Raw genomic sequence first — 26,870 nt, 5'->3', positions numbered from 1 at the left:
ACTTCCCTGCTATTCGAGGCCAAAACAGGAGTATTACAGACCTAGACGTACCGAGCCTAATACGAAGGCACAGACACGGTATGTAGTGCGCATGGAGAGAAGCAGGAAACGGCTCAACATTTGATAATGTTCTGTAAAGAGCTTCACTCAATAGTCCAAGTTAAAGTATTGACGCGGAATTTTTCATATTATTGGGGTTTTGGGCCGGTGAAGATAAAATACACTTTAAACGGGCAGAAATAACCAGGAAGAGGCTAACTTCTTGGTGGCTCCAATCAAGTTGAGAGAAAAATTTAATATTTAACACAAGTGATAGTACTTGACTTTATGGTAAGGTGGTGGGAGCCAACACCCAATCCACAAGGCACACCTGGATACCTTCATTAATTCATCCATACATCCATTCTTTCATGACGTTCCACTGCCGCTTCTTGTACATGGCTCGCGAAAGGTGGTTGCGACAAGTCTTTGACTACCTCATTGTGACCTGTAAGCGCACCAAGTGGATACGTCGAGTATACCAACTCAAAAAAAGCATGGCGTTTTAAGGTGCCACTTGCGGCCGAAAACAAACGTGAGCGCACTAGAGAAATTCTCCAGCGTGTGAAGGATGCCGAGGAAGACAAGAGGAGGCCAGCTCAGGCAAAGAAGTCTACTCTACTCTTTTACCGTCAGCACAAGGACACCATTACTCCAGTTGCACTTTATGGTAATGGCTTGGGAAGTGTGCTTTTGTGTGAGGAGACAGGGGGAGACCAGCGTACTTTCGTCCGTAAACAAGCATACGACAGTGAACTCATGAGTGTGGTGTTTCGCGCATGTTGTGGGGCTGATGAGATCATCGCACACAATGTGACGATGTGCACGCAATATAACCCTCCTAGTGTGAAGACAGATCTCTCTGCTGTACCTCTGGGGTTTGTTGGTGCAGATGGCATGGTGGACTACAATGTAGTGAGGCGCGGCAGGCCTTGCCTAGAACAATGGAGGAGAAAAACCCTCTAGAGGCGTCGTGAGGATAGTTTTCACTCCCAGCCTGCCCAGTCTGCATTTGCTTCTTTTTTGTCTTTTTATTGTACTATCTATTTATTTATGATTGAATAGAGTGCCACAAGGTGCCCATCCTTTACGAAGAGAATGGTCTCACTATCAACATCATCATCATCAGATCATGGTTAAGAAGACTTCGTGTACGCGCTGCAGAAGGCGAGGCGGCACACACATGAAAACTTCCTACAATGCGTCGGTTTTCAATGACCCGTGCTCCCACCTCCTCACGACTTTGTTTATTTTGTTTTTGTCATTTTGTGGACAAGGCAGCACATGACAAGTTCCTATGATGAAAGTTACGCACAGGTACCGATATTCCCCCCAAGCCCCTTCCCCTGCCTGCTCTCAACCCCATGCAAGAACGCCTGACCGCTCCACGTGTGCCATTTATGAGCGCTGGGCATTTGACTCAACGCAGCGGCGAGTATGGCCCAAAGGGGCAGAGGGTTAACGAGCCGATCGACGCGGTAACACTGTGCAGTTCCAGCCGCGGAACATGCCTAACAACGTTGCCTTCCACGTACTGTACACATTTTGCTCCGGCTCTTTAAACCTTCCTACAGAGATGATCTCGCTAAGAAACTCCTGGTGCACCTCTGAGCAAGCGCCTATAACATCATTCACTTTGTGGATAATGCGTTGAGTAAGTGAAACAACTTGATTTGGTCCATATTAGATGCGAGTTAGCTCAGCGCCACCTGGCTATGCCCACTCGGGGACGATCAGGTTCAACTTGACCGCCTTCGTGCGGCCCCTCTCTACAGCCAGGAATTGATAGGTGAGGTCCTGGACCTTAATCAGCTTGTTCGTTTCCTTTATAGTGGTTAGTACATTGCATTGTGGATGTGGCGGTGATTTTGTTTTCCAATTTACGTGGTAAAAACCGCGCCACAGGGAGTTTTTTAGAGTAGAAGTTTGGTGCGATGGCACAACTAAGTGTCCTTTTTATGAGCCTCTTGAACAAATTACCGCCAGTGTTACTCCACCACGAGAGCAATGTATAGGCCTATGTATGTCTTGACATTAGGCTCAGCCAAACAGCTGTTATCATTAAACACCCTGTATATGTCTAAACTAACGTAATTGCTTCAAAACTTGAAGCCATATCGACACTGCTGAAGACTGCTGAAGAATTCTCGTTTGATAACCTTCCACCAGCTGTGATAATTAGAAGTTTCAATTTGTAACGATCATCAAAAATATTTTTATATATACTGAACTCCCACTGAGCATATAGAAACGTCGAGCTAAGATTTCTTTAGCTTTTTCTTTCTTTTAACTGCATTTTTAATTCACCAACTGGCTTTGCTAATGATATATGGCCAGAATCGCCAATAACGAAAACTTTCTCTTACGATCACGTCTAGCATGAAGTGTTTTTCCGACTACGAATCCATATTGTCTCTGTACATTCTGACGTGAAATTGCGCAACACTTGCATTCTGCCATGCATAATATGAAAATGCATCCTAGGAGCTTGCTTGTTGTGGATCCGAGATGTCATAGTACATAAAGTTTGTTTCAAGAAATGTGTGAAATATTCTTTAAAAATTTGTAGAATGCACTATTTTCTCGTTGTCTTCAGAGTTGCCTTTGCTGTAGCGGCAGGCATCTTAACAGATTTGGACACACTATTTCGAACTGTAATTAGGAAAGTTAAATAATTAAACTTTTTGTTTAGTGGAGTAAGGCAGTGAAGTCAAATGGGAGCATTGAAGCCCTTGAATCGAAGAACCCATTGCTGCTTTAAGATTTCGGAAAAGGGCCCGTTAGTAATAACTGCTAATTAATGAAATTTTTCTGAACTTCGCGGTGAAACTGAAACCAAAACGCGTAGGAGCGCTACTGCCATATGCGTTGGTTATTGTACTTCGTAGTGTGAGTGTGTGTGCTGCGCTTGCAATTACAGCACGCATAACGCACATACGTTTCCAAAAGTATAAGAACTGCAGTCCCGTAACAGCTGTTTTGAGTTGTCACGTCATTGTAGTTGACTGCTTGTTGCTCTCCTCCGTCATTTGGTTTTGGCTTCGCTGCAAAACTCGGAAGAATTTCACTAATTCGCAATTATTGCTAGAAGCCGCTTTTAGAAACTGAAAGCAGCAATGGGCTCTTCGCATGAATGACTTAAATTCTCCCATTTGACATAGCTGTCTAACTACGCTAAATAAAAGCAATATTATTTACCTTTTATAATTACTGTTTAGTAATATTTTCATTTTTCCTAAATTAACCGCCGCTACAGAAAGAGCAACTGCCAAAACTGCAAACAAAGAGCACCTTTTGCTCATTCTTAAATAATATTGAACACATTTCCTTAAATACGCTGCATATGTTTTTATGTGCAGGCAGACGGCTCAGCTCGTTATATACGAAGATGGTAAGCTGGACTCCAGTTTCGTAAGCGTCCAAATGGAGAAAAAAGAACCGTACTGGAGTATTATGGGAGGTTCAGGTGGTAAGGAACATAAACGAATCTATCCTCCAACCTCCATAGTACAAGGAACCTATTACAGCTTCGCCATTCAGATGCACGACGACAAGTCATTCAAGGTTCGTTCATGGCAGTTACTTTTCACGTTTTACTTTCTCATTAGTGTGAAACATCTTTAATTATGTTAAGGCATGATGCAATGGCGTAACACGCTGATGAGAGTGAGAAGTTAAGGAGTCGCCCCATAGCAGGTGCGCCTCTTTTTTGTGCTGGATAACGCCGTCGCGCTCCTTATAGGTTTGGCCGTTGGTGCTCTACAAAAACGTCATGTCAAAGCCAACTTGTACATGTCTGTTAATACTTTCTAAACGACGCAAGATTGCGCAGCCAAAATAACAATCTTGCACGAAAATTACGGCAGATTGGTCGTCATATGTGAATCGGTTTTATGCAAAGCAGTCGGTGGCTAAATGTCTATTCGGCTTCTGCTGCTCTTGAGCTCAGCGATACGAGGTGAATAACATGTTTATGTAAGCGTAATAGTTGTGCGCACATCATGCGCTTACTTCGAACTTTGATGATTTGGCTTTGTAAAGGTAATTCACGTTCTGACGTGACTTCAGCAACCATGTTAGAGCACAGACGTGAGTGTTATCAAAATGAAGTGTACTTTACGGTGAGATGTGAATACCACAGACCACTTGCATTACCTTATTTCGCCGGGTCTCAAGCACCATTTGATTTTACCTTGCTAAAACATAAATATGAATTCAATGTAAAACCGGAGAGAACACTTGAACCAGTGTTAAGGTTAATTCGACATGACGCCTGCCTCACAAGAGAACATCTGTTGCTTTCTTATTGAAATTGATGTCAGCAGTGCAATTACAACAGAATTTTATCGACAGTTTGGCTGCACAGGGCTTAATTCCAAAGTAGTCTGCCACGGCGGATCAGTGGCTACGGTGCTCTGCTGCTGACCTCAAGTTCACGGGTTGGATTCAGGCCGTGGCAGCCACGTTTCGGTGGAGGCTAAATGGTTTCAACAGACCATTGTACTGTGCGATGTCAGGGCACGTGAAATAACCCTAGATAGTCAAGATTTCCGGAGCCTTCCACTACAGCGTGCTTCAAATTCAAATCTAGATTTTGGAACGTGAAGTCCCAAATACTAATATTATTATTAAATTTTTCCAATGCGGTTTCCAGACCAGCCGTGACTATGTGGTAGAATACCTGACTGCCCTGTGCACTGCTTTGATTCCGCGCTGGGATCCTTAATTTTAGCTTTGTATTCGGCAGGTCAGCTCTGCCGATGTCAAATTTTCGTGACGCTCTCGCAATCATATTACCAATGTATCTTGTCATCGTTCCTGGATACATATAAACTGTCAACCACCTGTGGTGCCAACCCTAGCCAGTATTATACAGGCACGTGCCCCATGTGACCGGATAAAGGGTCTTGTCATTACCAGGCAATCGCATTCGTTACACACACTTATTGTCCTTTAGCAAATTTTCGCCAACGAGGTGATCACAAGAGCACCAACACGTAGGCAGACTTATGCAGCGCATATTCCGTGCAGGTATACGCCACAGCTGACTGGCAGTTTATATGTACCCAGGTAAATAGATAGATAGATAGATAGATAGATAGATAGATAGATAGATAGATAGATAGATAGATAGATAGATAGATAGATAGATAGATAGATAGATAGATAGATAGATAGATAGATAGATAGATAAAAATTCGGCAGATACTCTGTACGTGGGGATCGACGTTATACGAAGCTTGTGGAGGGAAGGTGACCATGTTACAATTTTTTTCTTGTGCGACACGTCATGAATTGACGCTAATTATATGTGCAAATGTTGCACGCACAGACCTAAGTTGAAGGGTTACAGATGTTTATATAACTAGTTGTTTGCACTTGTGCAACGATGCCAACTGGAACATGCGTATTAGCAACACCAGAAGCTGCTATGAAGAACTGAGGCTCGCGAGTGGCCATGAACACTGATATATAAATCAACTTCAGTGCTTGGAATCAACTTCAGCGCTTGGAAACTAGCCACAATTGACTTTAAGCAGATGTGACGGCTGTATCAAAAAAGTACATACGAAATGTTTTAAAATTGGGTATAGGCAGCACTTCAACCACTTTTACGTTTCACTAAGATTAACGTCTCTATCGAAACTAGTTCCGAGACCTGCCGTAGCTTTGTGGTAAAATGCTTCATTCCCACGATGAATGCTTGTGTTTGATTTCCGCTGGGACCCTGACATTTTTTTCATTGCATTCGTCGGGTCGATGCTACCGATGTGGAGTATTCCTTAACGCTCGTGCCCATGAGCGTTCTCGTTGTTTCTGAGTAGATACTAAGTATCAATCACCTGAGTCACATACGCGCATACCATGGCACATACCCGCCCATGGGTATGTGCCACTGTCTAGTCGGAAGTTTTTCACGACTTACGCGACGCGATTGTGATAATATTCATGTCTTCCCCAGTGCGTCATATTCGTCAAACCACCTTTCCCTCCCATGCTAATTTTGGTTCACGCCAAGTTAATAGGGTGACCACTAAAGCACCCAAATGTAAGCGGCTAGATCGATAGATACTCTCAAAGTCTCTAAAGTTTGCTAAGAAATGCTTCGCACTTCGTAGATAGATAGATAGATAGATAGATAGATAGATAGATAGATAGATAGATAGATAGATAGATAGATAGATAGATAGATAGATAGATAGATAGATAGATAGATAGATAGATAGATAGATAGATAGATAGATAGATAGATAGATAGATAGATAGATAGATGGTAGAGCATCGGACGCGTTATTGAAACGTTGCCAGTTTAGTCCCTGCCCATGGCAAGTTATCATTTCATCAACTTTTTTTACAATACAATTACTTCTAATAATGTCCCCTATAGATTCCTTGGCATGATTTTCTGTTATATCTAATTAATATTGTGTCTAACAGAGAGTGCTTAAAATATGCTCTTGCACTGTGTATAGATAAAGAGGCCGTACAAGAATAAAGCATCCGTAAGACAAACGCTCGCCCACAGCACATCACATTTTTTTATTGTGTGAACACGAGTAAGCCTTGTTGCATGTACGTTGAGAAGGCTCTTCAAAAATAATTTTGTCAAACCTTTAATTAATTTCCCGCCCACTGCTTCTGCGAACAGTGAGCTCTGCCTGTCTTTCAGGACAAGTCAGCCTATGGAAATACGTAAGAGCGAGGCAGGTAAAGCGGTACTAGCAGTCCACAGGCTCGTAGCAAACAATGCGTTGCAGCACGATGTTCGCTACTCTTCCACTGACGCGCTGGAAGCTCTTTTAAACTCATTTGAGTGGACGATGAACGCATGAGGAATATAAATGTATCCACCTAAAGCGGACCATTACCTGGTAGATGGTACGCACAAAACGCTTGGCCGAGCGTACGAGGCCACACCATGCTGAAGCACGTAAAAACTTCAGCGGGAAGGGAGGACGAAGGTCAGCAAAGCTGTGAAAGTGGTCGAAAGTACCAGCTGGCAGATAACAGCAGCGGGGAAGCCCACCTTGAGTCTCTAGAGAAAGGCAAAGCAAGTGATTGAGAAAGTCGCTGTATGAGAACTTTAAGGCAAGCGCCCTTGAGTTGATGTGGCAAGCAGTGATCCCGACATCTTTGAGTCAGGTACCAGTGCGGCCACTGTTACAGATAACACGCAGCAGGTAGTTGCGCTTTGCGGAGCGCCACGACGGATGCTTCACGAAAAATATTGCGGTGCAAGCGCAATCAGTGCCAGAGGTGGAGTTAGCTGTGGCTCGTCTGCTACGGTTTCTTCTACTTCGCTGCGAGCTGCAAAATATACATTGCGCATGCTGTTTTCACACAGCGCGTGCGACGAAGTGGCAGGAACGTAGCAGATGACGCGCACCTAACTACACCTCCGGCACTGATTTCGCTTGCGCCATAATACTTCGTGCAGCGCCCGCTTCGTGGTGCGAGAAGCATCCACTCGCACCGTGATACTTGTAACAGTGACCAGCCCTGTACATCCTCCACCACGACATATCACGCCCGTTTTGCGCGCTGGAAGAGGAAAACATAGAGAATATATTGCTGCACTATCGAGGGTTGAGACTGAAGGCCTTCGCCAGCAGCCCACCTGTGGCTGCTATGCCGGCACTTGACGGAGAGAAACGACAGAAGTAATCCCTGGAAACGGGTGTAGGTTTCCAGAAACCGCACTAGGAGACATCGGAAACAACGAAGCAAATATAGACCTTATGCAAAATTACTGCCACCTGTCGGAGGTTTGGCCAGGCTAACGACTCGGTACTTTAATGGAGGCTTGTGTCCTAAGTGTATACTGCTGTCGCTGCTAAACTTTTTGCTTGTATCTACTTTGAGATTAGGTAATTGGGACACAACAGTGTCAAAGGAATGTGTAAAGGTATGCATACGTTGCGTTTCCTAGTTATACGTTGATAATTATAATGTGCAAAAAACTGCCTCACAACGAGAAGAACAAGTTTGTTACACAGTCACATATAAGCCTTTCGTCGTTGTGGATAATGAAGCTTGGCACAGGGCACGGTGCAAGAATACTTTAATTGAGCGAACGCCGGGACTATCCACTGCCCGATAATGTTCTGCTTTGCTAGGAGCCTGTGAGGCGGCGCTACAAACTTTGCCCCGCCTTGCCCACTTCTCGGTGTAGGAAAGCCCCGTGATGCAGCAAAATAGTGGTGCTCATTTGCCGTCGCTGTAACACCCTTACCGCACCGTCAACCCCACTTCTTATCACCTCCTTTTTCGCGGCACCGCTCCATGCGTGTCGCGTAGTTTATATCACGCGATTGAAACTATCGCTCACGTGCCGGATGTGCTTTGCGAAATTTGCCAGCACCTCGACATGGTCCTCTGTTCAGCGAGCCATCTACCGGCACGCCGCAAAGGAGAACATAATCGGTCCCTCCCCGCCAAGCGCTCGCTTCGCGCCGTTCGCTAACTTAAATTATTCTTGCACCGAGTCACTGGGCTATAAACTTGTGTTGTCAGTGTAGCGGATGAAAAGTTAGTGGCCATCTGAATATTATGTCTGTAGGATGGTTGGTAGGTGGCTTTAGTGCGCAACACGTCTAGGCACAGTGATGCAGTAAAATAGGGTCACTGATCCACTTCAAAGCTTGTTTCAAAAGTAGCAGTCCACCTCGACATGATGTTTAGTGTAGTCAATTTCAAAATGAAACGTCGTATCTTAAGTTTTGAAACAAGAAATATTTCACTGCTGTGGTCACCGGCGTATGTAATGTATGTAATTATTGCACGATCATTATATTTAAAAATTGAGATGCTCACGCACGTGAAAATTGAACATGAAATGTGTTCTTTTCTCCAAGAATGGGGGCTAATCAGTTGTTATTTTAGTAAATATGCTTCCAACATCTGCTCGTAAATAACACGGCACGCCAACAATATTTGCGTTGCAAACGTCGTTTTCGGGATGTACTGATGGCTTACCATTTCAACCCGTTCTAGCAAGACAGATTTTCACCGCCAACTGAACGCCTGTGAAACCATTTCAGTACGTATCTATGTAATACACATGCTGAAGCAGCCTTCAAAGTTTAATATAAAAAGCGCCTCACACAACCATTTGTTCATAATTTTTTGTTCGCAGTGGTGGATGCGGAATTTTTCTGAAGGAGGTTCAGGTTCTGTGACAGCGTGATATATTCCCTGTGATAGACGCTTGCCTCTGACAGATCGATGACGGTAGCTTCATTCTGCTGGTTCACCTGACTCTAATATCATAATCTTATCGATGCCTCATGAGCATGCAACCAGAATGTTGAGAGAGATCAAGCATATGACTATTGGAGGACCTGCGTACTCATTCGATTCCTATGTAACAAATCCAGAGGAAGTCGTGCGAAGCATCGGCGATGGTATTTCGCCAGAAGCATCTCAAGCGGACCTCATGGGAAATCTCCAAGTGTTCATTCAGGCGCTGACTAATGAGCGGGCACGCACGCTCGGATGTACAAATACATCCATCAGTACCTGCACGGGCACTGTCCAGGTACGTCCATTTTATTGCAGCGGAAGCCGTCTGCTATCCCCACAAGCCTACAAAGCCGGCATGCAAGGTATGCCACTATGCAGGAACACTGAACCGACGTGTAGCAACGTCTGATGCCAATTTATGCTCCACATGTAGAACACCTGAACACGCGCAGACATAAGGGAACCCTTAAATGCACGATCAACAAAGACCACATCACAGGTGACAAAGTGTCCTACAAGATATTTAAGCACGTTCTATTTACGAAGTCTGGGGTGAATTAGCCACAACGGAGGCTTCATTCACGTTGTGGTCACGCTTCGGCTGGGACCTCATTCGCGGAATCATGCTCACGATGAAGATATAGGTCGCAGACTTCCTCAAGAGGTCGAACTTCATGTGGAGCTTGAAGGCGACTCAAATATAGCTGGAGAAGCAGTAGCAGCGAAAACAGCAGTGTCTGCAGCTGCAGAAGAAGCGCCCATTTCAGTCACTCGGAGGGCGCATACGATATCATTCCGCCGCACGTTTAACCTGCTGCCGAATGCTCAAGTGGAGAGGACATGCCCCACCGTTTACAATGAGCGTGAAGAAACACCGTGAGGGAGAGGGGCTCACTCGAGCAGCAACCATGAACTTTGATTCAAATGGCGTGGTCGTGCTTTGTGGCACGATCACTATCTCGACAGGCATCAGCGGAAGGCTGCGCTTGTATACTCATAGAGGTGCTTAGCTTTTAAAAAAGCACGAAGACACTGCGCGAAAAGAGCATCTTTCACTGGAGTGGCAGCTATCTCTTCTACTCGCATTTTGTATGCGTTATCGGATCCAAGAGAGTTAATTCACTGCCTTATTTTCGTGTAATATTACACTTAGTTGCTACTTCACCTATTTATTTGCCCTTGTCGTCACATTTTTTTTATTTTTTATTTGAGGAGCACGGCTCTTGGATTCTCCTTTCTGCATTGAGCAGCACTGTCATCACCACAGGTGGCATCACGGGTAGACATGAAAAGAAAACCAGTAGGAATGAAAAAAAACCGAAGGATCAACAAATAGAAAGGATTGAATGGGACTTGAAACCAGGCCCTGTGTGTGGCAGTGTCGTGATCTGCCACAGATGGAGATTTTGGTACAGCGCGAGAACAACGAAGATAAAGTACACCGAAGGTATATGGACGATGCGCTTTCAATACTTTTAACGCGATAGCAGTAAAAAGTTCGTTTTAGAGAAAGTGTGGCGTTGGAGTCGGTGGTTGTGAGCGAAAAATCGTCATCTCATGCGTCGCAAGAACGGTGCAAATAAAATAAATAATTGATGCAAAAATCGTGGGTTAGAGTGAGGACCAAGCCAGGGTTGTTTGGGTCCAAGTGGGGAAGGAACCCGGGTCGCTTGCGTGGCAAGCAGAAGTTCCACCACTCGGCCAAGCCTCTGCTTGCGAATACAATGAAAAGAACTTCTGTTTGAAAATGCAGTGAAACCAGCATGAAGATCGTTATAGCGCGAGAACAAAACGACGACACAGAGACAAGAAGGACATGAAGGACACGTGTTCTTTTTGTGTCCTTCTTGTCTTCTTGTGTCCATCTTGTCTCTGTGTCGTCGTTTTGTTCTCGTGCTATAACTATCGTCATGCCATATCAACTAGCCCAAGCCGCCACACTTCTAAGTGAAACTAGCATTCATGCTTTACAAACATACGCATCCTGTATACACGCTTCAAAATGCAATACAAAATATTGCACTAGAAATGCGTGGTACAAGTGCCCATGGCCAGCGGGCGTCAAAAATGTGATTATCATAATGGCTCCGTGGTTTGAAGCCAGTCATCCACTACAAAAGGCACACACGCTACAATATCTGTTCCCTTAAGTCCACGTGGTAGGTGCATAGGAAGTTTGAAAAGGTTTCATGAAGTAATTGTTTGAAGTACGCACTAGAAACGGGATATCGCTATCGCGTTGAACTCCTAAAGGCCAAGCTTTAAGGTGCCCAAAGCTTTTTTTTCTACCGCAAATCCGCGCTGGTGCATGAAACTCATTTACAAAAGAAAAAATCACTACAGGCATCAGGTAGGGTAAGAAACGGCGCTAACCTGTGTATTATAGCATGACAGACGAGTAAAATAACAAACATTCATCGTAAAATGCTAATTTCACAACGAGAGTGTGATGTATTCCTTCCAATCCAGTGTGCAGTGTTTATTCACAATTGTGACGAGGCGCATGCATATTCAACAAAGTGCAGATAATACATTGCAGACGGGTGGCGGGTGTCTCGCTTATCCGAAGGAAGCTGACTAAAGGCATAGTGGCTGCTGTCCAACTTCATTGAATTATGATTTGTCGTGTAGGCGAGGGAACGAATTTTTTTTTAAAGAGGGGTTAAGTTATACGCCGACACAGCGGGCGCTGCACGGTAAATAGGAGGAAGGAGAGGTGGGGCGGCGCAAGAGAAAATGTTTTGATTTGGCAATATTGTAGAAAACTGAAATAGAAAGCACTAAAATTTAGGTTATAAAATCTTTTATTTGTGTAATGCCCATTCATCCTTAATTAAACTGGCCAATGAAACCACATGTCATTCTCGTTTTAAAAACAAAGTAATATACTTATCATGTCTCCTACAAATGTGTAAGTTTTGAATGATGTATTATAAATGCATATTTCACCTTCTGCTTTGTATAGTGTGTACTTCCTATGTAAAGACATTTACTTCCTTTATTACAGTCTGTAAAATTTTATTCTTATATTCATGGCAATGTGTTTCTTTTGTTTCATTCTTATTTGCATAGTGCTTCAGGAGGTGTTATTCATTTGTAAAACGTGTGATGTTTTTCCTGCGTTTCTTTGTTTCTGCTGTCGGACATGTAAATACGGGGTAAACGCCTCGCCAGGGGACATATGTCTCCTTTTGCCTTGCCTCTTGGACATATTTCGTGTGTATGTACGTCTGAAATAAACAAACTAAAATTGAAAAATGTTTATTTTTGCAAGTCTTTCACAAAATCTCAGATTAAAAACACATATCCTTACTAAGCGAAAAGCGAGAATAAAATCTAAACTACCAATTCACTGTATGAGGAAGGTTCCGGCATCGTGCCGGGACCGTCTACGAGCCGCAGGTTGTCGACCCCTCGCGTAATCGATATTTCGCGGAAAGTCCTACTTCAAACACGGTTGCCCTTGCCCCAACACAAAGCTGCCCTCAGAATTCGCATTATACACAGTATCGTTATCAATGGCGATTTTTTTTTCCTTCCACACTCGTGCCTATCACACATGCGTCGTAAAGCTCACTTGTCACGTGGTCCTGTTCTCGACCGCTTACAGTGAGCACTCCCGCTTACAGTGGCAGCTTGAGGAAAGCCACGGCTACTTTTTTTGTCAGGTTCCCAGAAAACGAATTTTTGTTTTATGTAGGAGCACAATTTCTTGACGCAGTTCGTTACGCAGTTTCGATCTCAGAGTGTAATATTTTCAACTGGGCGTGGTCGCGTGCGCCCTATTTGGACAGTGATCAGCCGACGGCTTGTACCTTTTTGCCTGCAGGCCTCACCACTCGCTTTGCGTTGAAGTGAAATACAGCAACAAAATCACTTCACTCGCGGCTATGAACGTGCTTCCTCCCGCTGGCGTGTCGTTGAGTTAAGCCAGGTGCTAATCTACAAACGTTGAGGGTTACGCTGACTGACTAAAACGTTCCGATTTGTTGCAATCACTAATGTACGCTGATGACACCGCTTTAATAGTTACCGCCGATGACATAGCCGATCTAGATTGTAGAGCTAAAGAATAACTAGAAAATATTTTCAAGTTGTTTACAGTGAACAAATTAACACTTATAGCAAAGAAAACCAAATACATCATTTTTCACTCCCGTTACCGAAATGTAAACTGTGACTCATTTCGACTTACAATAAACAACTGCCATTTTGAGCATGTAAAAGAATTTAAATATCTCCGTGTTGCGTTTGACAGCCAATTACACTGGAAAAAACAAATTAATTCTGTTTGTACTGAGCTAGCATCTGGCTGCAGTATGCTACTGGCTGCTAAAAATTATTTTAGCAGAAATATTCTCAGAGTCCTTTATTTTTCGTTTGTTCATAGTCATCTATCATACCGCTTAGACTCATGGGGATGGACCTTTAAAACTTACCATGATCCTATCTGAATATTACAAAAGCATGCAGTTAGAATAATAGATTATGCGACATATAATGAACCCAGTGCGTCTTTGTTTCACAAGTTGGATATTCTACCTTTTGATTACTTACGGCAGCATAAAACCACAGTTACCATCAATAATGTTATTGCACACAGTGTACCTTTCGATGTATCTATCTTTTTTTCCTCGTACCGCGTCACTAGATGCATGACATTGTGGAATTTTAATCTTCCGCCTACTAAAAACGTGTATGATGAACGCTTACTACAGTTCGTAAGAGCTAAAGTGTGGAATAACATACCACTTCAGATTAAAGATTCTAAGGCTTTCTCGAAGCGCACTCAAAAAATATTTGCTACATGTAGATCAATAGTAGTACCATGTACTAAGCCTTACACAGAGTTTGATGTTTTGTCTGTTTGATTATTTCATTATTTATGAACAAAGTGCAACAATGTGTTCTATATACATTTTTTGAGCATATACTTCACCTTATATTCCAATGATATCTTCTTGTATTTTTGTTCGTTTTTTGAAAAATCAACGTTTTTTGATGTTCTGATTTTTTTATATACAAATTGTATTCTGCTTGTATACTTTTTCTCATTAGACCCCCTACTAGCCTATGGATATGGGTCTAATGAGTGTTGTGAATTTCTTGAAATGTAGTCATAACAACCTCAATAAAATGAAATGAAATGAAATGAAATTATTCAGGAGACGTAGTTACCATAATCAATCTGACTTTGCATGTAACGTTGTCTTTCTTTTCAGCTTTTTTATAATGACATCATGGCGTACGAAGCGAACATGAACAAAATTTCAGGTAACACTGTACCTAGTATGCTTTTCTCTTGGTATCTATTCTTGTGGTGTTGGTTAGCTTTGTCGCGTTTTCCTATGGTTAACAATTTTTTGCAAGTTCTAATTTAAGATTTTAAATATATAGAGCATAGTATACGGTAAATTGGAGCAATTTATATTGCAATACGTGAACTCAAAACTCAGTTCGCTAAACATTTTAGGCATTTCTGTCCTTAAAAACACTGCGTGTGATCCGGTTTTGTTATGTTCAAATAATAATTCATCACTCTTCTAACACTATACAAAAAAAGCGCTGCATTCTCGCTGCTTAAAATGTGCATGTCAAAGGTACTTTAGGTGATTACGTAAGAATTTTCACTTCCGTATAACGTAAAAATGCCTGGTTTTAAATCATCGAATGTTGTCGAGTTGATGCCTGACACACAGCTGGGCTTATAGCCACTACTAATGTTCCTGTGCCATTAATGTCATGCGCAGGGAAAAATTGGAGGGTGAAAACCATACTTGGAGGTCACTATGTATGGGCACTTCACTATTGCGATGAACTTCAGACATCCTTTCCGCCACGTGGCTTGGTAAGAACATGCACTCCTTCATTAGCTTTAATCAATTGAGATGTGAAAGAATTCGGGTACTCAAAAGCATAAAATCGAAATATAGAAGGGCAGGAATATTTCGAAGAACGCTGGAAATATTGAAGGGCTCGTGGCTGCGACAAATAACGCTGCCCTAGTCTTATAATTGAGTGCATCTTCAGGCCTAAGTTTTCAGTTTGTATATGTTCGCTTTCGCAGAAAGTTGCTGTGATATTATGCTGATCAAATTTTACAGTGTTATGCAAAACGCTACGTGTTAGTCTGGACGTTGTCTCGTTGTGCATTTTGCAATTTTCTCATTCAACGCAGTTTACCTTTAGTAGGCATGTAACAATCCGTAGACTTCATTGTGTTCTGCCGTGATTCAAGTGTGTTGAAGGACAACACTTTTGTAAAGCTCAGAGCAGAGCGTCCTGATACCGCCGTTTAATACAGCAAGAAAAAAAAACATTTTTGCCACACGCAAGCCATTGCCTTATTTCGTTTGACTTTTTATTTTTTGATTGGGCTGTATTTGCGCTTATTAACACTCCCAGATAGATATGTGCTTCTAGTGCATTCCTAGGAAGCAAAGGTTGTACAGTCCACGCAACTAAAACAATCAATCACAAGGCCTGCGCGCAACGCGCAGCACAATCATAGCGAAAGCTTGAAGAGTGGCCTTTCAGAGCTTTTTTAAACACTTTTTGGGTACATTTGCTGAGTAACCACTATGTCATAAATATTGATAATTTCTGCATAGTAGGCCGGGATTGACATTGCTATCCTTCGTCATTTTTTGGAGAACCATGGTGTCCGCTAAACAGTTGCAACAAATTTTGAGCGATTTTTGTATTGAATTCAGTGGCTGATGACGATGAAAAATTACGCCGAAGTGGGTTGTGCCACAGTACTAGGTGATGAAGAACAAGCTTTTTATTGTGTTGGAGCATTGGACGACCCACTCGTATTAACAGAATCAATCACTTAAAGAAATGAATTAATAAAGCAATTTGGAAAAGAAGTAATTCAGGAGTAATAATATGTTCACCAGTCTGAATCTTATTGAAGCTTTAATAAACTCCTGCAAAGCATCGGCAACTTTCCTGTCACTAAACCTAGGGACAAAGCACCCCCAAAAAGTACTTTTGGAATGTTGAACTCCCATCTCAGGAGATGGAAGGCGGCATCTAATGTGATTTCGCGCAATGCAGCGTATTTTTTACAGTATATCTGATAATTTTCCGGTGTCTCAGGGACTCCAAACCACCTACAATTAGAAGAAGAGCTCTGTGTAAATAAAAATTGTGATAAGGAGTATATATGACACCTCCGCCTTGTGATTGTGACTTCAACTGCACGCGTGTCACATATTTTACTGTTCCAATGATGATTTAGGTGTTGAAATTTCAGTATGTTTATTATGAACGGCAAAGAAAATTCTTTCAACATCATTTTCCTCCTATATCTAGCGCATACAAAGAATTTAGATGCTAGTAGTATGTGAATAACCGGGCCATTTAATGATGACTTAGGTAATGCATACAAAATTCATTGAGAAAAAATTTCCTTATGCCTTGCTACCGAAAACCAATTTAACCAACAGTATATACGATGGAAGTAATGATTTTAAAGTATTCAACACGTGGGAGTTCTCATTTGTAGGGAGAAAAGAACACAATGACAGTGAATCAGTGAAAATTGTGGCTGAACTAGTTGGTGCAGTTAATTTGCGGAGAGCCAAAATTATCGCAAATTATTCTGCTGCAAAAACGGGTACAAAATTTGGAATGCGTAGAAAAAATCACCAATCTAGAATGACAGCTGACCTGCTTCACTACGCGCCATAGCTGATTTGTCTATCACGCTCATCGATGATGTCGCCTGGTGGCAGCATTTACTTTCACTACATTTCAATTTATTGTGCAAGAAATAATCATTGCACTTGCACGATTTTTTGTTAAACGAACAAGTTGTACACTGATGCTGCACACCTCTATTTTCTCTTTCTTGCACTGCTTGCACCACCTGAACTTCGCTTGTGATAGCTTATGTTCTCCGGGACCATGGTTTCTGCGATTTGACATGAAAATCTCGAAGCTATTTGGCCGAGAAGTTAGCAAGGAGAGCTCGAGCCTCCTAATGCTAGATGAATGTTTGCTCTTGTCCAGTTTCCCTTTTAGGGGCAATGCTCCTTAGGCCGCGGGTCGTTCCTTCTTCCGAATGTAGTATGTAGTCACCTCTAGTTTATGACATGCTCGATAGATGGCGCTTTCTGTATATATCCTAGGTGCTAGCCACGGCCCGTTCTAAACGGTACATCCATATCCATCCTACGAAATAGTATAACTAGATGACGTTAGTAGTTTTTAAAGTGTATCCGCGGATTGTTTGAACGGTGATGAGAGGGAGAAATCGCCCGCCTATCTCTTGCGGTGGCTGCATTTCCGATGGAGGCGGAAATGCTGTAGGCTTGTGGGCTCAGATTTGGGTGCACGTTAAAGAACCCCAGGTGGACTAAATTTCCGGAGCCCTACTCTACGGCGTCTCTCACAACCATATGGTGGTTTTGGGACATTAAACCCCACATATCAATCAATAAGAGCGATAGCAATTATATGGACGCTCTAGGCTAGGTTTTGTCGCAGGCGTCGGCATCGATGTTTCCGTAGGCGTCCCCGTCACTCACCGTATATGTATTCGTATCTATATGTATATATGAAAACGTTGAAAAAAACCTCGAAGATCCAATGAACAGTGGGAATCAATGATATGGGAAGCACAAATGAAAAAAAGTTGATATGTCATTTTGAATTCAGCACAACGTTACGAGGCGGGCGTAAATTTTTCAGTACATGATTTCTCTATCATGAATATTATGTTTGCACGTGTCATTTACCGTCATAGTTTATTCATGTCAGGTGATATGAAATTTGGTATATGTGGAGCTTGCGGAATGGCCACGAGCACGCTATGAGTGTAGCATATAGTCACGTTTTACATGACGCGCTTATTGTGATTATCATGTCTCGATGTGTCAGTTACCTTCGTCGTTCATTCACGTCACGTGATACAAGTTTTGTATATGTGGAGCTAGCGAAATGGCCACGAACGCTTCAATAGCATGGCACGTTGTCATGTTATTACATGACACGCATGTGATAATTATGATGTTTGCACCAGTCATATAGATTCGTCATTCATTGACAATACGTAACACCAAATTTGGTATGTGTGAAGCTAGCGAAACGGCTGCGAGCAACTCATGAGCGCGACATTTAGTCATGTTTTACATAAGAATACAAGACATCCATGCCATGATTATTATGTTTGGACGTGTCATTTAGCTTCATCGTCTATTCACGTCACGGGATATCAAATTTGGTATATGTCAAGGTAGTGCAACGGCCACGAGCGCGCTATGAGCGTAGCATGTAGTCATGTTTCACATGACACGCATGTCATGATTATCAAGTTTGCCCCACTCATAATCCTTCGTCATCCATTCACATTCCGTTATACCAAGTTTGGTGTATGTCAAGCTAGCGAAACGACCAGGAGCGCACCACGAGTGTGTCTTGTAGTCATGATTTGCATGACATGCCTGTCATGATTTCCACGTTAGGGTATGTCACGTATGTTCGCCCTGCAGTCATGTCATACCATACCAGTTTTGCAGCATGACATGTGAACGCAAGTGCCACAAAAGCCGCAAGACCATAAAATGTAGTTTATGACATCCTTGATATAGATGTCATGATTTCCATGTTGTGACTATTAACTTACACTTTTCGTACAGTCGTGCTATCTCAAACCAATTTCGGTATTGATACCATTATCGAAACGGCCAGGAGAGCTAAAACTCGTAAGCGGCCAAATAGATAGATAGATAGATAGATAGATAGATAGATAGATAGATAGATAGATAGATAGATAGATAGATAGATAGATAGATAGACAGATAGATAGATAGATAGATAGATAGATAGATAGATAGATAGATAGATAGATAGATAGATAGATAGATAGATAGATAGATAGATAGATAGATAGATAGATAGATAGATAGATAGATAGATAGATAGATAGATAGATAGATAGATAGATACGCTCAATGTCGCCGAAGTTTGCTGAGAAATGATTCGCATTTAAATCCTAGCACTGCCCCCGGACGGAAGGACGGCCGAACAAGAGTGTGCTGCACTCGCTGCCATGAACTAACACTCCCAAGTATTAATGCACCCATATCCACAATGAAATGGATGGGGGAAGAACGCCGCTGTAGCTCGAGTGGTAGCATGCGAAATTGTGGGTTGCATGTTCGTTCCCGCCTGGCGCAATTTATCTTTTCATCCAAGTTACTGTTTTCACGTTCATACAATATATACAATAAATTACGTCTGTATATAGTTTCTTTAACTTGATTGCATATTTGATCTGAATGGTACCTTGTTTCTAAAGGCATGATTAAGCCCATGAAACTAATTTTGTTTCCTTCCTCGAAGAGCGGCATAAACAGCACAATGTTCTCGAGAAGCCCCCTAAAGCACAGAGCCCTGGCTTTGTAGATATAAAGACAGCGTTGCTATAAATGCCCTCTTCAGGCGTAATCACCTTCTTCACACTTACCCACTATATTCGTGCAACAATTGGTTGATATGTGGGGTGGAACGTCACAAAACCGCCACACGATTATGAGAGACGCCGTAGTGGAAGACTCCAGAGATTTCGACCACCTGGGGGTTTTTAACGTGCACCCAAATCTGAGCACACAGGCCTGCAACATTTTCGCCTCCATCGAAAATGCAGCAACCGCAGCCGGGATAGGATGCCGCGACCTGCGGGTCGGCAGCCGAGTACCTTATATAGCCACTAGACCACTGCGGGGGGGGGGGGGCGTACAACAAAGCCTTCGTAGATTATAATCAGTGCGCAAAGGGCGTATTAGCAAGTTATACCAGTTTTTGGCAAGGTATTACCTAGTCGTTATTCATCCACTACAGCTTTGTTCGTAAAAACATAGAATAGTGTGATCTTTGTGATAAAAGGCCCGGCAACACCTTTTCCGCGTGTTTCAGGACACACTGCCGCTGGTTAATCGGCGCTGCTGAGAAAAAGTGAGCCGATCAATATAGCGCACCTAGTAGCCTTTAATTTGCATTTTATTTTCAAGTTCAGCAAAGAACCTTCCCCTCTTCTGGTCAGAATTGACCTTCTATACCAAATTTATGGCACCATAAGCCCAAAGTGCATAGTATTTAGCGGATTTTAGCCTCGTCAGCTGAAATTGTGCCGTTGCCACCGCAGTGGTCACACTTAAAATAAGTCACGCATAAGAAGAATAAAAGAAAGAAAAATGCTTCAGACCGTCTCTCTCGCTAATGAAGGGACGCATCTTCCAGCCCCCTTATCAGCCTTGCGCAGCTTTCAGCCCCCTAAGAAGGCTGAGGAAAAGCGCTTGAAGCATGCGACAGATCCCTGTAACTCCACTTGTATTTTTTGACTATTACATATTCTTGTGGCAGTCAATTTGTGCGGCAATAGTCTCTTTCACTGAAGCAATTCAATGATTACGTTTAAACGTGCTGCAGGCCAGGGACCCATTAAGGACGCCGAGTTCAACGTAGTGCCGAGCTATGTCTGCGTTCAGCCTCCCCGGGCTATTACGCGGAATCTGTTGTCATCCGGCGTGAATCCGCACTGCAATTTAACTTCCCAGTGAAAAGTTGTTAGGTTCAAGCGTCATTTTCTTCCGTTTCTCCAAATTTCTGGTACGCTTCCGCAGAGGGGTATTCTCATGCGTGACTCGAGCCATTTACACAAGTGCAAGCCTCCGGGAAGAGCCGTAGAGCTCGTGTGGGTCCCGGCTCACTCGCAGGTAGCAGGCAACACAATTGCCGACTACCATGTCTGAGAAATATCGATCCGGGCCGAGCATGAGCCGGAAAAGCTACCACACCAGGTTACCAGCTTTCGGGAGATTACCCACATGTACCGAGAGGAAAGGTGCAGACTACCAGAACCGCACCCCGACCTGACCAGGAAACAGATGATATTGCGTTGAGCGCAGGCGGGATCGCTTGCGGATCCCATACTGCGGAACCGCATGTACCCTGCTGAACACGACACGCTCTGCCCGTTTTGTAAAATAGAAAATGGCACCCTGCCGCACATCTTGGCAGATTGCACAGAACTTGAGAATCCTCCACCGTCCCTTTCCGCTGACACCCAGAATCCCCAACCCCTTGAGCGATCGGAGACCTTGTTATCCATCCCTACCCTACCGACTTAGCGTGCACTGACGAACAGGGGCTCAGAGCTGCTAGATAAATACGGGTCCCACAACAAGGTAACCGCCCCGTCCTGTGCCTGCGCGCATAATGCATCATGTTGGGCTCAATAAATGTTCATCATCATCAGACGCTCGCTGTTGTCTTCCCAGAACATTTCTGTGAAAGGCAACTTTATTTCTGTGAAGCCAACCATGCCAAACAGCGCAACATGAAAGCAGTCAGCAATATAAGTACGGTGTCAATACCAATGTCTTCATGCAGGGGCCGTCGTTCTGGTTCCCAGATCTACGACTGCAGGTCGGCACAACGGTCAAGTTTCAAGGTGAAGCCCTCGCGTTCAACGAAACGGATGTGTAAGTAGGAAGTATGGGCTGGCTTGTTTAAATATTGATGTGCACGACGTGCGCAAACACGCTATCGTAAAGAGGCACGTCGCTGTAAAAGACACCATATTTATTTCTTCCCGCTGGGGCTGGTCAAGTTGCACACAAAGTAAACGGGTGTTCCAGTATTTCAGCCGCATCTGAATGCATTCGTTGCGGCCTATAATCAAACCTGTGTTCTTGAGCTTGGCAGTGTGACACGACCACTGTTATATAGGCGACGACGTCAGGTGTCTCCTTTCATGCTTTCCTGCAGACAAATAGTTGAGCCAAATACAGGATTACATTGCTTGTATTATTTGCCGCTCTTTGCTAATAATTGTAGGACTACGTGTATACATAGGTTGTGCGAAAGTCACAGTTACCACTGCACAGGCTTTTGGTGGGGCATCATGTCCAAAAATACCGAAAAACGCTGGAAGCTGGCTCTTGGGGGGGGGGGGGGGGGGTAGTGGTACCAGGCTTGCTTTCACCAGCTCTTTGAAGTGGTCATGCTCTCGCTGTGTTATTCATCTGTGTGTCTGTCGTTCACAACATCTCATCTCGCGTAGTTTATCTGCTGGTGAATCGCAGCGCATAAATACATATACAGGGACGGAAAGAAAAGACTTGACGACAAACACTGACTTAAAAATAGTCTTTTTTCATCTTCGCGAGAAGATAAACTCGTTTGCCGTGGCGTTTATTCCGTACTTGAGGCTTTATTTGCTGCCATTCAACACCTATTTGAACAAATGAGCCCTTATGCCACACGAGCATAATCAAGACACCCTAATATCGAATACTTAAAACATCGTGATAATAATGTATTTTTTACTCGCTCCTTAAACTCGAATAACTAGTAAAAGACAAAATTATCACCTTCATACTTAGAAAAATGGAGTCTTTTGGTTTGTCATAGGCTATCCCATCAAAGCCACACAAGTACGCTTTAATGCTTCATGAAATTACAATGGTCGGTGCAGCATATTCAGCTTTAAATATTTTTGAGTTCTCATTAGCACGCCGACCTAACAAAAAAAATGATGGAAGGCCCTGAAGCTTAAGCCTCAAATTTTGTTACTATTTATTCAACATAAGCGTCTCCTCACACGCTTTCTGCACCTTTTTTTTCAGAATCCAAGCGAAATTTGGTCCCGCAGAGTTGCAGATCTCCTTCAAGTCAAGTTCATCGTTTAAGAACAAAATTATCACATTCATACTAAGAAGAACGCTGGAGTCTTTTGTTTTGATGATGGACTTTACTACCGAGGGCGCAACAAAGTATACGCCGACGGAGGACCCATACAAGAGCGGCGGGATAGCACCTTTCTTCAGTGACAATTTTCGTTTGTTAAATATTCACGTTGTAAGTTAGGAGCACTCATGCTTCTTGCCATTCACTGTGTGTCACATATTTCCGGTATGCATGCCTAAGCCTGTCGTTGAGGTTTCTGGTTACATTTATCACCCTCGTATCAATAACTTTTTCTTCTGTGGACCTATTTCATGTTTTCAAACCGTGGTAGTCACCATCGACATACAGAGGAGCGTGTAGCGGCGTCACGGCGCGTAGTCTTTGCCCCTCGCAAAGCTCGCCACCAGCCTCTATGATCCCGTAGCATGAGTCTCCCGCGTGTTACGCACTGTACTCGGAGGACTCTTTCCAAAACACTCGTTAGGACTCTTGCGAGAACTGGGGAAATGTCTTTGTCCATTGCGAGATTATTTCATCATTCTCACTGTGATGATAGCTTACTGTTTTGTGTTGACCTCAAGGTAGGCTGCTAGTTTGCTTAGCTCTATCTCTTTAGAGTAAAAGCTCATAATAAAAAAAATTGTACTTTCCACTCAATAGCTCTTGTATTTATGTGCACTCCATTTGGCCACCCACAAAAACAATGCATGATGAAAGTCACTTCAAATTTCCAGCTTGAATAAGATCACAGTTAATTTTTTTTTTTGTTGGCGATCAAACCACCTTGTCGTATATGTAGACAGGTTCATGATGCCTGTTATTTACGGATACTACTGGCAAAGAGACATGCTTACACAAAAGTAAACCCAGAGTAAAAGATTGTGAAGCGATTGAAGCAAACAATATTGTCTGCTCTAAAAAGGTGAATAGCATTCTAAGGCGGGTAGTACTCTTTTCTAAGGCAGTCATGATTTACTAATGTTGCATATTGGACAAGTGTTTCCCAATGATCGTTTTTCGCCGCAATAATTATTTTAAGGAGATGTTATTGCATGAAAAGTAAACCTTCATTCTACGGCCCGCATATATTTGTTCTTGTCCAAGATGCGTAAGACTTCTAAGCACCCTGAACATGAAGATGATGGTATTGTTAAAATCAGCGCAAGTCATAACGTTCACAAATTAAACATGTTAGTTTTACTTGTAATAGTTCTAACGTTGTCAACTTGACTGACAGGTATTATTGTCACAAATCGTTCGATGGCGAAGTGGAGCAAACTGCTAATGTTCAATTAAACGAGAACTGCGTGGACACTGTGAAAGAATTACGGACATTTAACGCATCAGGTCCCATCTTCGACAACAGTGGCGTAGCCAAAGAAAGGGGTACAAATTTTTCCGAATTTTTTTTTCAATTTTTTTTATGTATACACACAAGCACTCACGAACATGTATAAAGTATGGTAAACATTATTGGTCTACGCTGCTGTTCGACGATCTCAAACTTTACATAATTTGGTCACACTTCTAGTTCACAAGCGACAGAAGATATAAAGAGCAGGTATAAACGTTACTTAGGGTGCTCTTGCATTCATCCGATACAGTACATGCACAAGAAAAACCAAAGTTGAGTCCTTCTTCTAGGAATTTCAAATCTACCATACTTGAGTGGTGATTTCTGTTGAAAACCATAAATGGTATGTTGTCCCTCCCCCCCACCCTGGCCTTTTTTGTTTCTTCATGAAACATCTCTTGTGCTTCGGTACACTCAATTGATCATGGTGGCACCTTCTGCTTTCTTAAGATGCCAGGATAGTGTAGAAACACATAAGCGCAAGCGCTAAAGAAATCGTTCGCAGCCTTGAAGACAAGTCCACTTGCCAAAACGTCGGCTGGAGCACACAGCCTATGTCTAGGAACGTTTCGTGATACATGCAATGACTAGTTAGTAAGCAGTAGTCCCATTAGTATCTTAAAGAATCCGTTGTCTTTATTTTTGCCTTTTGTGTTAGTAATTCACTTCTGTACTTAGTTTAGAAATACCTGACATTTTCGTTCACTGCACGTTGCGGTCATTCACTGCTTCACTCCTTGTTGCTGTTATAAACGAATTGTGCTTGTATACGAAACTCGAAGGCAAATTAGCAGTGTAGTGATCAAATAGTTGTAATAATATTTCGCTCAGCTTTGCTTTCGCGCAATCAAAATACGCGCACAAATTTCGACACTTGTATTGTCAATCATAACCGTGCGCAGGATTTCCTTTCATGAGGAGGGGGGGTGTAGGTTCATCGCTGTTCTCCCCTTCTTAACAAGTGAACGTGAGAGGGACTCTTCACCGCCACCCACCCCCCTTTTTAGGTGACCATGAGAGCGGTAGTCACTATTTCTTTAGTTCCCGCAACCTCGAGGCTTGTGCAGATTGACATGCCACAAATATTACTTTCTGGATATAAAATAAATTAGCAGCTTTAAATTTGCACTATATATATATATATATATATATATCTATATATATATATATATATCGGTCAAGGTATCAATGCAGTTAACATGTGCAGTCATGGGGATGTTCAATGTTTTACTAACCGCGTGTTCAATGTTTTGAATCTTGCAGGCATGGGGCTCATTCACCATGTAACGGCCGATGCATGCACCCTAAAACAATATAAACGAATTTGCAATGCTAAAGCTCCCTACACATATAGGTGCACTGCGGATGGCTTAGGACACAATGAACTCTCACCAGTCACCTAATAAAGGAAATAAAAATATTACCATTTCATGCCCAGGCAAGTTGTGGAATCGCATAATGTGCTTGCTTTATTCTCACATCCATCCCTTTTTACCACAATTTACCTCTTCTGCTTCTATATGTCTAATTTTGTCTGGCTTTCACCACAAAATAAGACAAAGCTGGCTGAAGTATTTTAGGGTATACCCATATTGTACCCGTTTCAAAAGTGAATGAACGCTTGCTCCGACTGATGCATTGATTTATTTCAATGTTCTTGTTTGTAATTGTTTACATGTCGCTTCGCCAGAACCTTTATTTTTCAAGAACAGGAACTTATTATTGCACATTTAAAATAACAATAAGAATAACAAAAAGCTTATTTTTCCCGTCTCTCCGGCACTGCCTTTTGAAGCGAAAATCTTTCGCGCGACCCAGATGCTCGAACGGAGCCTAAGAAATATTTCACAATGGCGGACTGCCATTATTTCGTGAAATTAAAAGCTTCTTTTTTAGTTAATGAAGTTGGTTTTCTTGGTTTCTATTCTTAAAGCATTTGTTTCCGCCCATGTAGAACCCATGGTGAGGTTCCGCTGCGAAGTGACTTTGAACAGGGAGAATGAAGAAATAAGCGCAGTGCCGTTACTGCCTCTCTCAATGGAGGGCACCTCCACAGCCCTGCTCACGGGATGGGGAAATGTAAGTTCAAGGGAGAGAGAGAGAAATAAATGTTTATTTAGGGACAGTGTTCCAAGCCAGGCCCGGTATCACCCTAAGGTGCAAGGGTTCCCTAGTCAACGAACCCAGTGGCTTCGACTGACCTCTTGGCCCTGACGACCAGTTGTCGCTGGTCTTCCAGGTCCTTGAGCACGAGCTTGGCCTCCATGCTTCCATTAGGTCGTCGTCATTTATTCTCGGGGCTTGGTTTCGCTCCAGTTGCAAGTCGCGGTTTCCAAGGCACTGGCAGGAGCAAGTCTGCCTGGGTGTCCGGTACGCTGCAGAGCGGGCACATGTAGCCATGTGTCGTTGGGTAGAGGGCGTGCATTAAATGTCATGTATGTAAGTGTTGCTTTGCAGACAACAGAAAAAAGTCACAGCTTTGCCGCAAAGGCGAAGCAATGAACACAATAGCAAAAACTTGAAAGGTCACGCG

At 42.9% G+C, this 26,870-nt stretch overlaps 1 protein-coding gene across 1 annotated transcript in view; it reads left to right on the top strand.

Moving 5' to 3' along the window:
* The window catches only part of LOC119162294 (uncharacterized), a 34,868-nt gene extending 9,089 nt beyond the window's left edge, over positions 1 to 25,779 (top strand). Inside the window, exons 2-7 of the mRNA XM_037414747.2 lie at positions 3,399 to 3,603; positions 14,505 to 14,556; positions 15,033 to 15,130; positions 21,685 to 21,776; positions 22,923 to 23,154; positions 25,601 to 25,779. Of these exons, the coding sequence (XP_037270644.2) occupies positions 3,399 to 3,603; positions 14,505 to 14,556; positions 15,033 to 15,130; positions 21,685 to 21,776; positions 22,923 to 23,154; positions 25,601 to 25,624 (703 nt within the window). The 3' untranslated portion in view covers positions 25,625 to 25,779. The remainder of the gene's footprint in view (positions 1 to 3,398; positions 3,604 to 14,504; positions 14,557 to 15,032; positions 15,131 to 21,684; positions 21,777 to 22,922; positions 23,155 to 25,600) is intronic.
* Positions 25,780 to 26,870: the final 1,091 nt, after the last annotated feature.

This window comes from Rhipicephalus microplus, chromosome X (assembly GCF_043290135.1).
Source record: "Rhipicephalus microplus isolate Deutch F79 chromosome X, USDA_Rmic, whole genome shotgun sequence".
NCBI classification, from domain to species: Eukaryota; Metazoa; Arthropoda; class Arachnida; order Ixodida; family Ixodidae; genus Rhipicephalus; species Rhipicephalus microplus.
The sequence above is the reverse complement of the archived record's forward strand: the minus strand, read 5'-3'. Positions and strand labels throughout refer to the sequence as shown.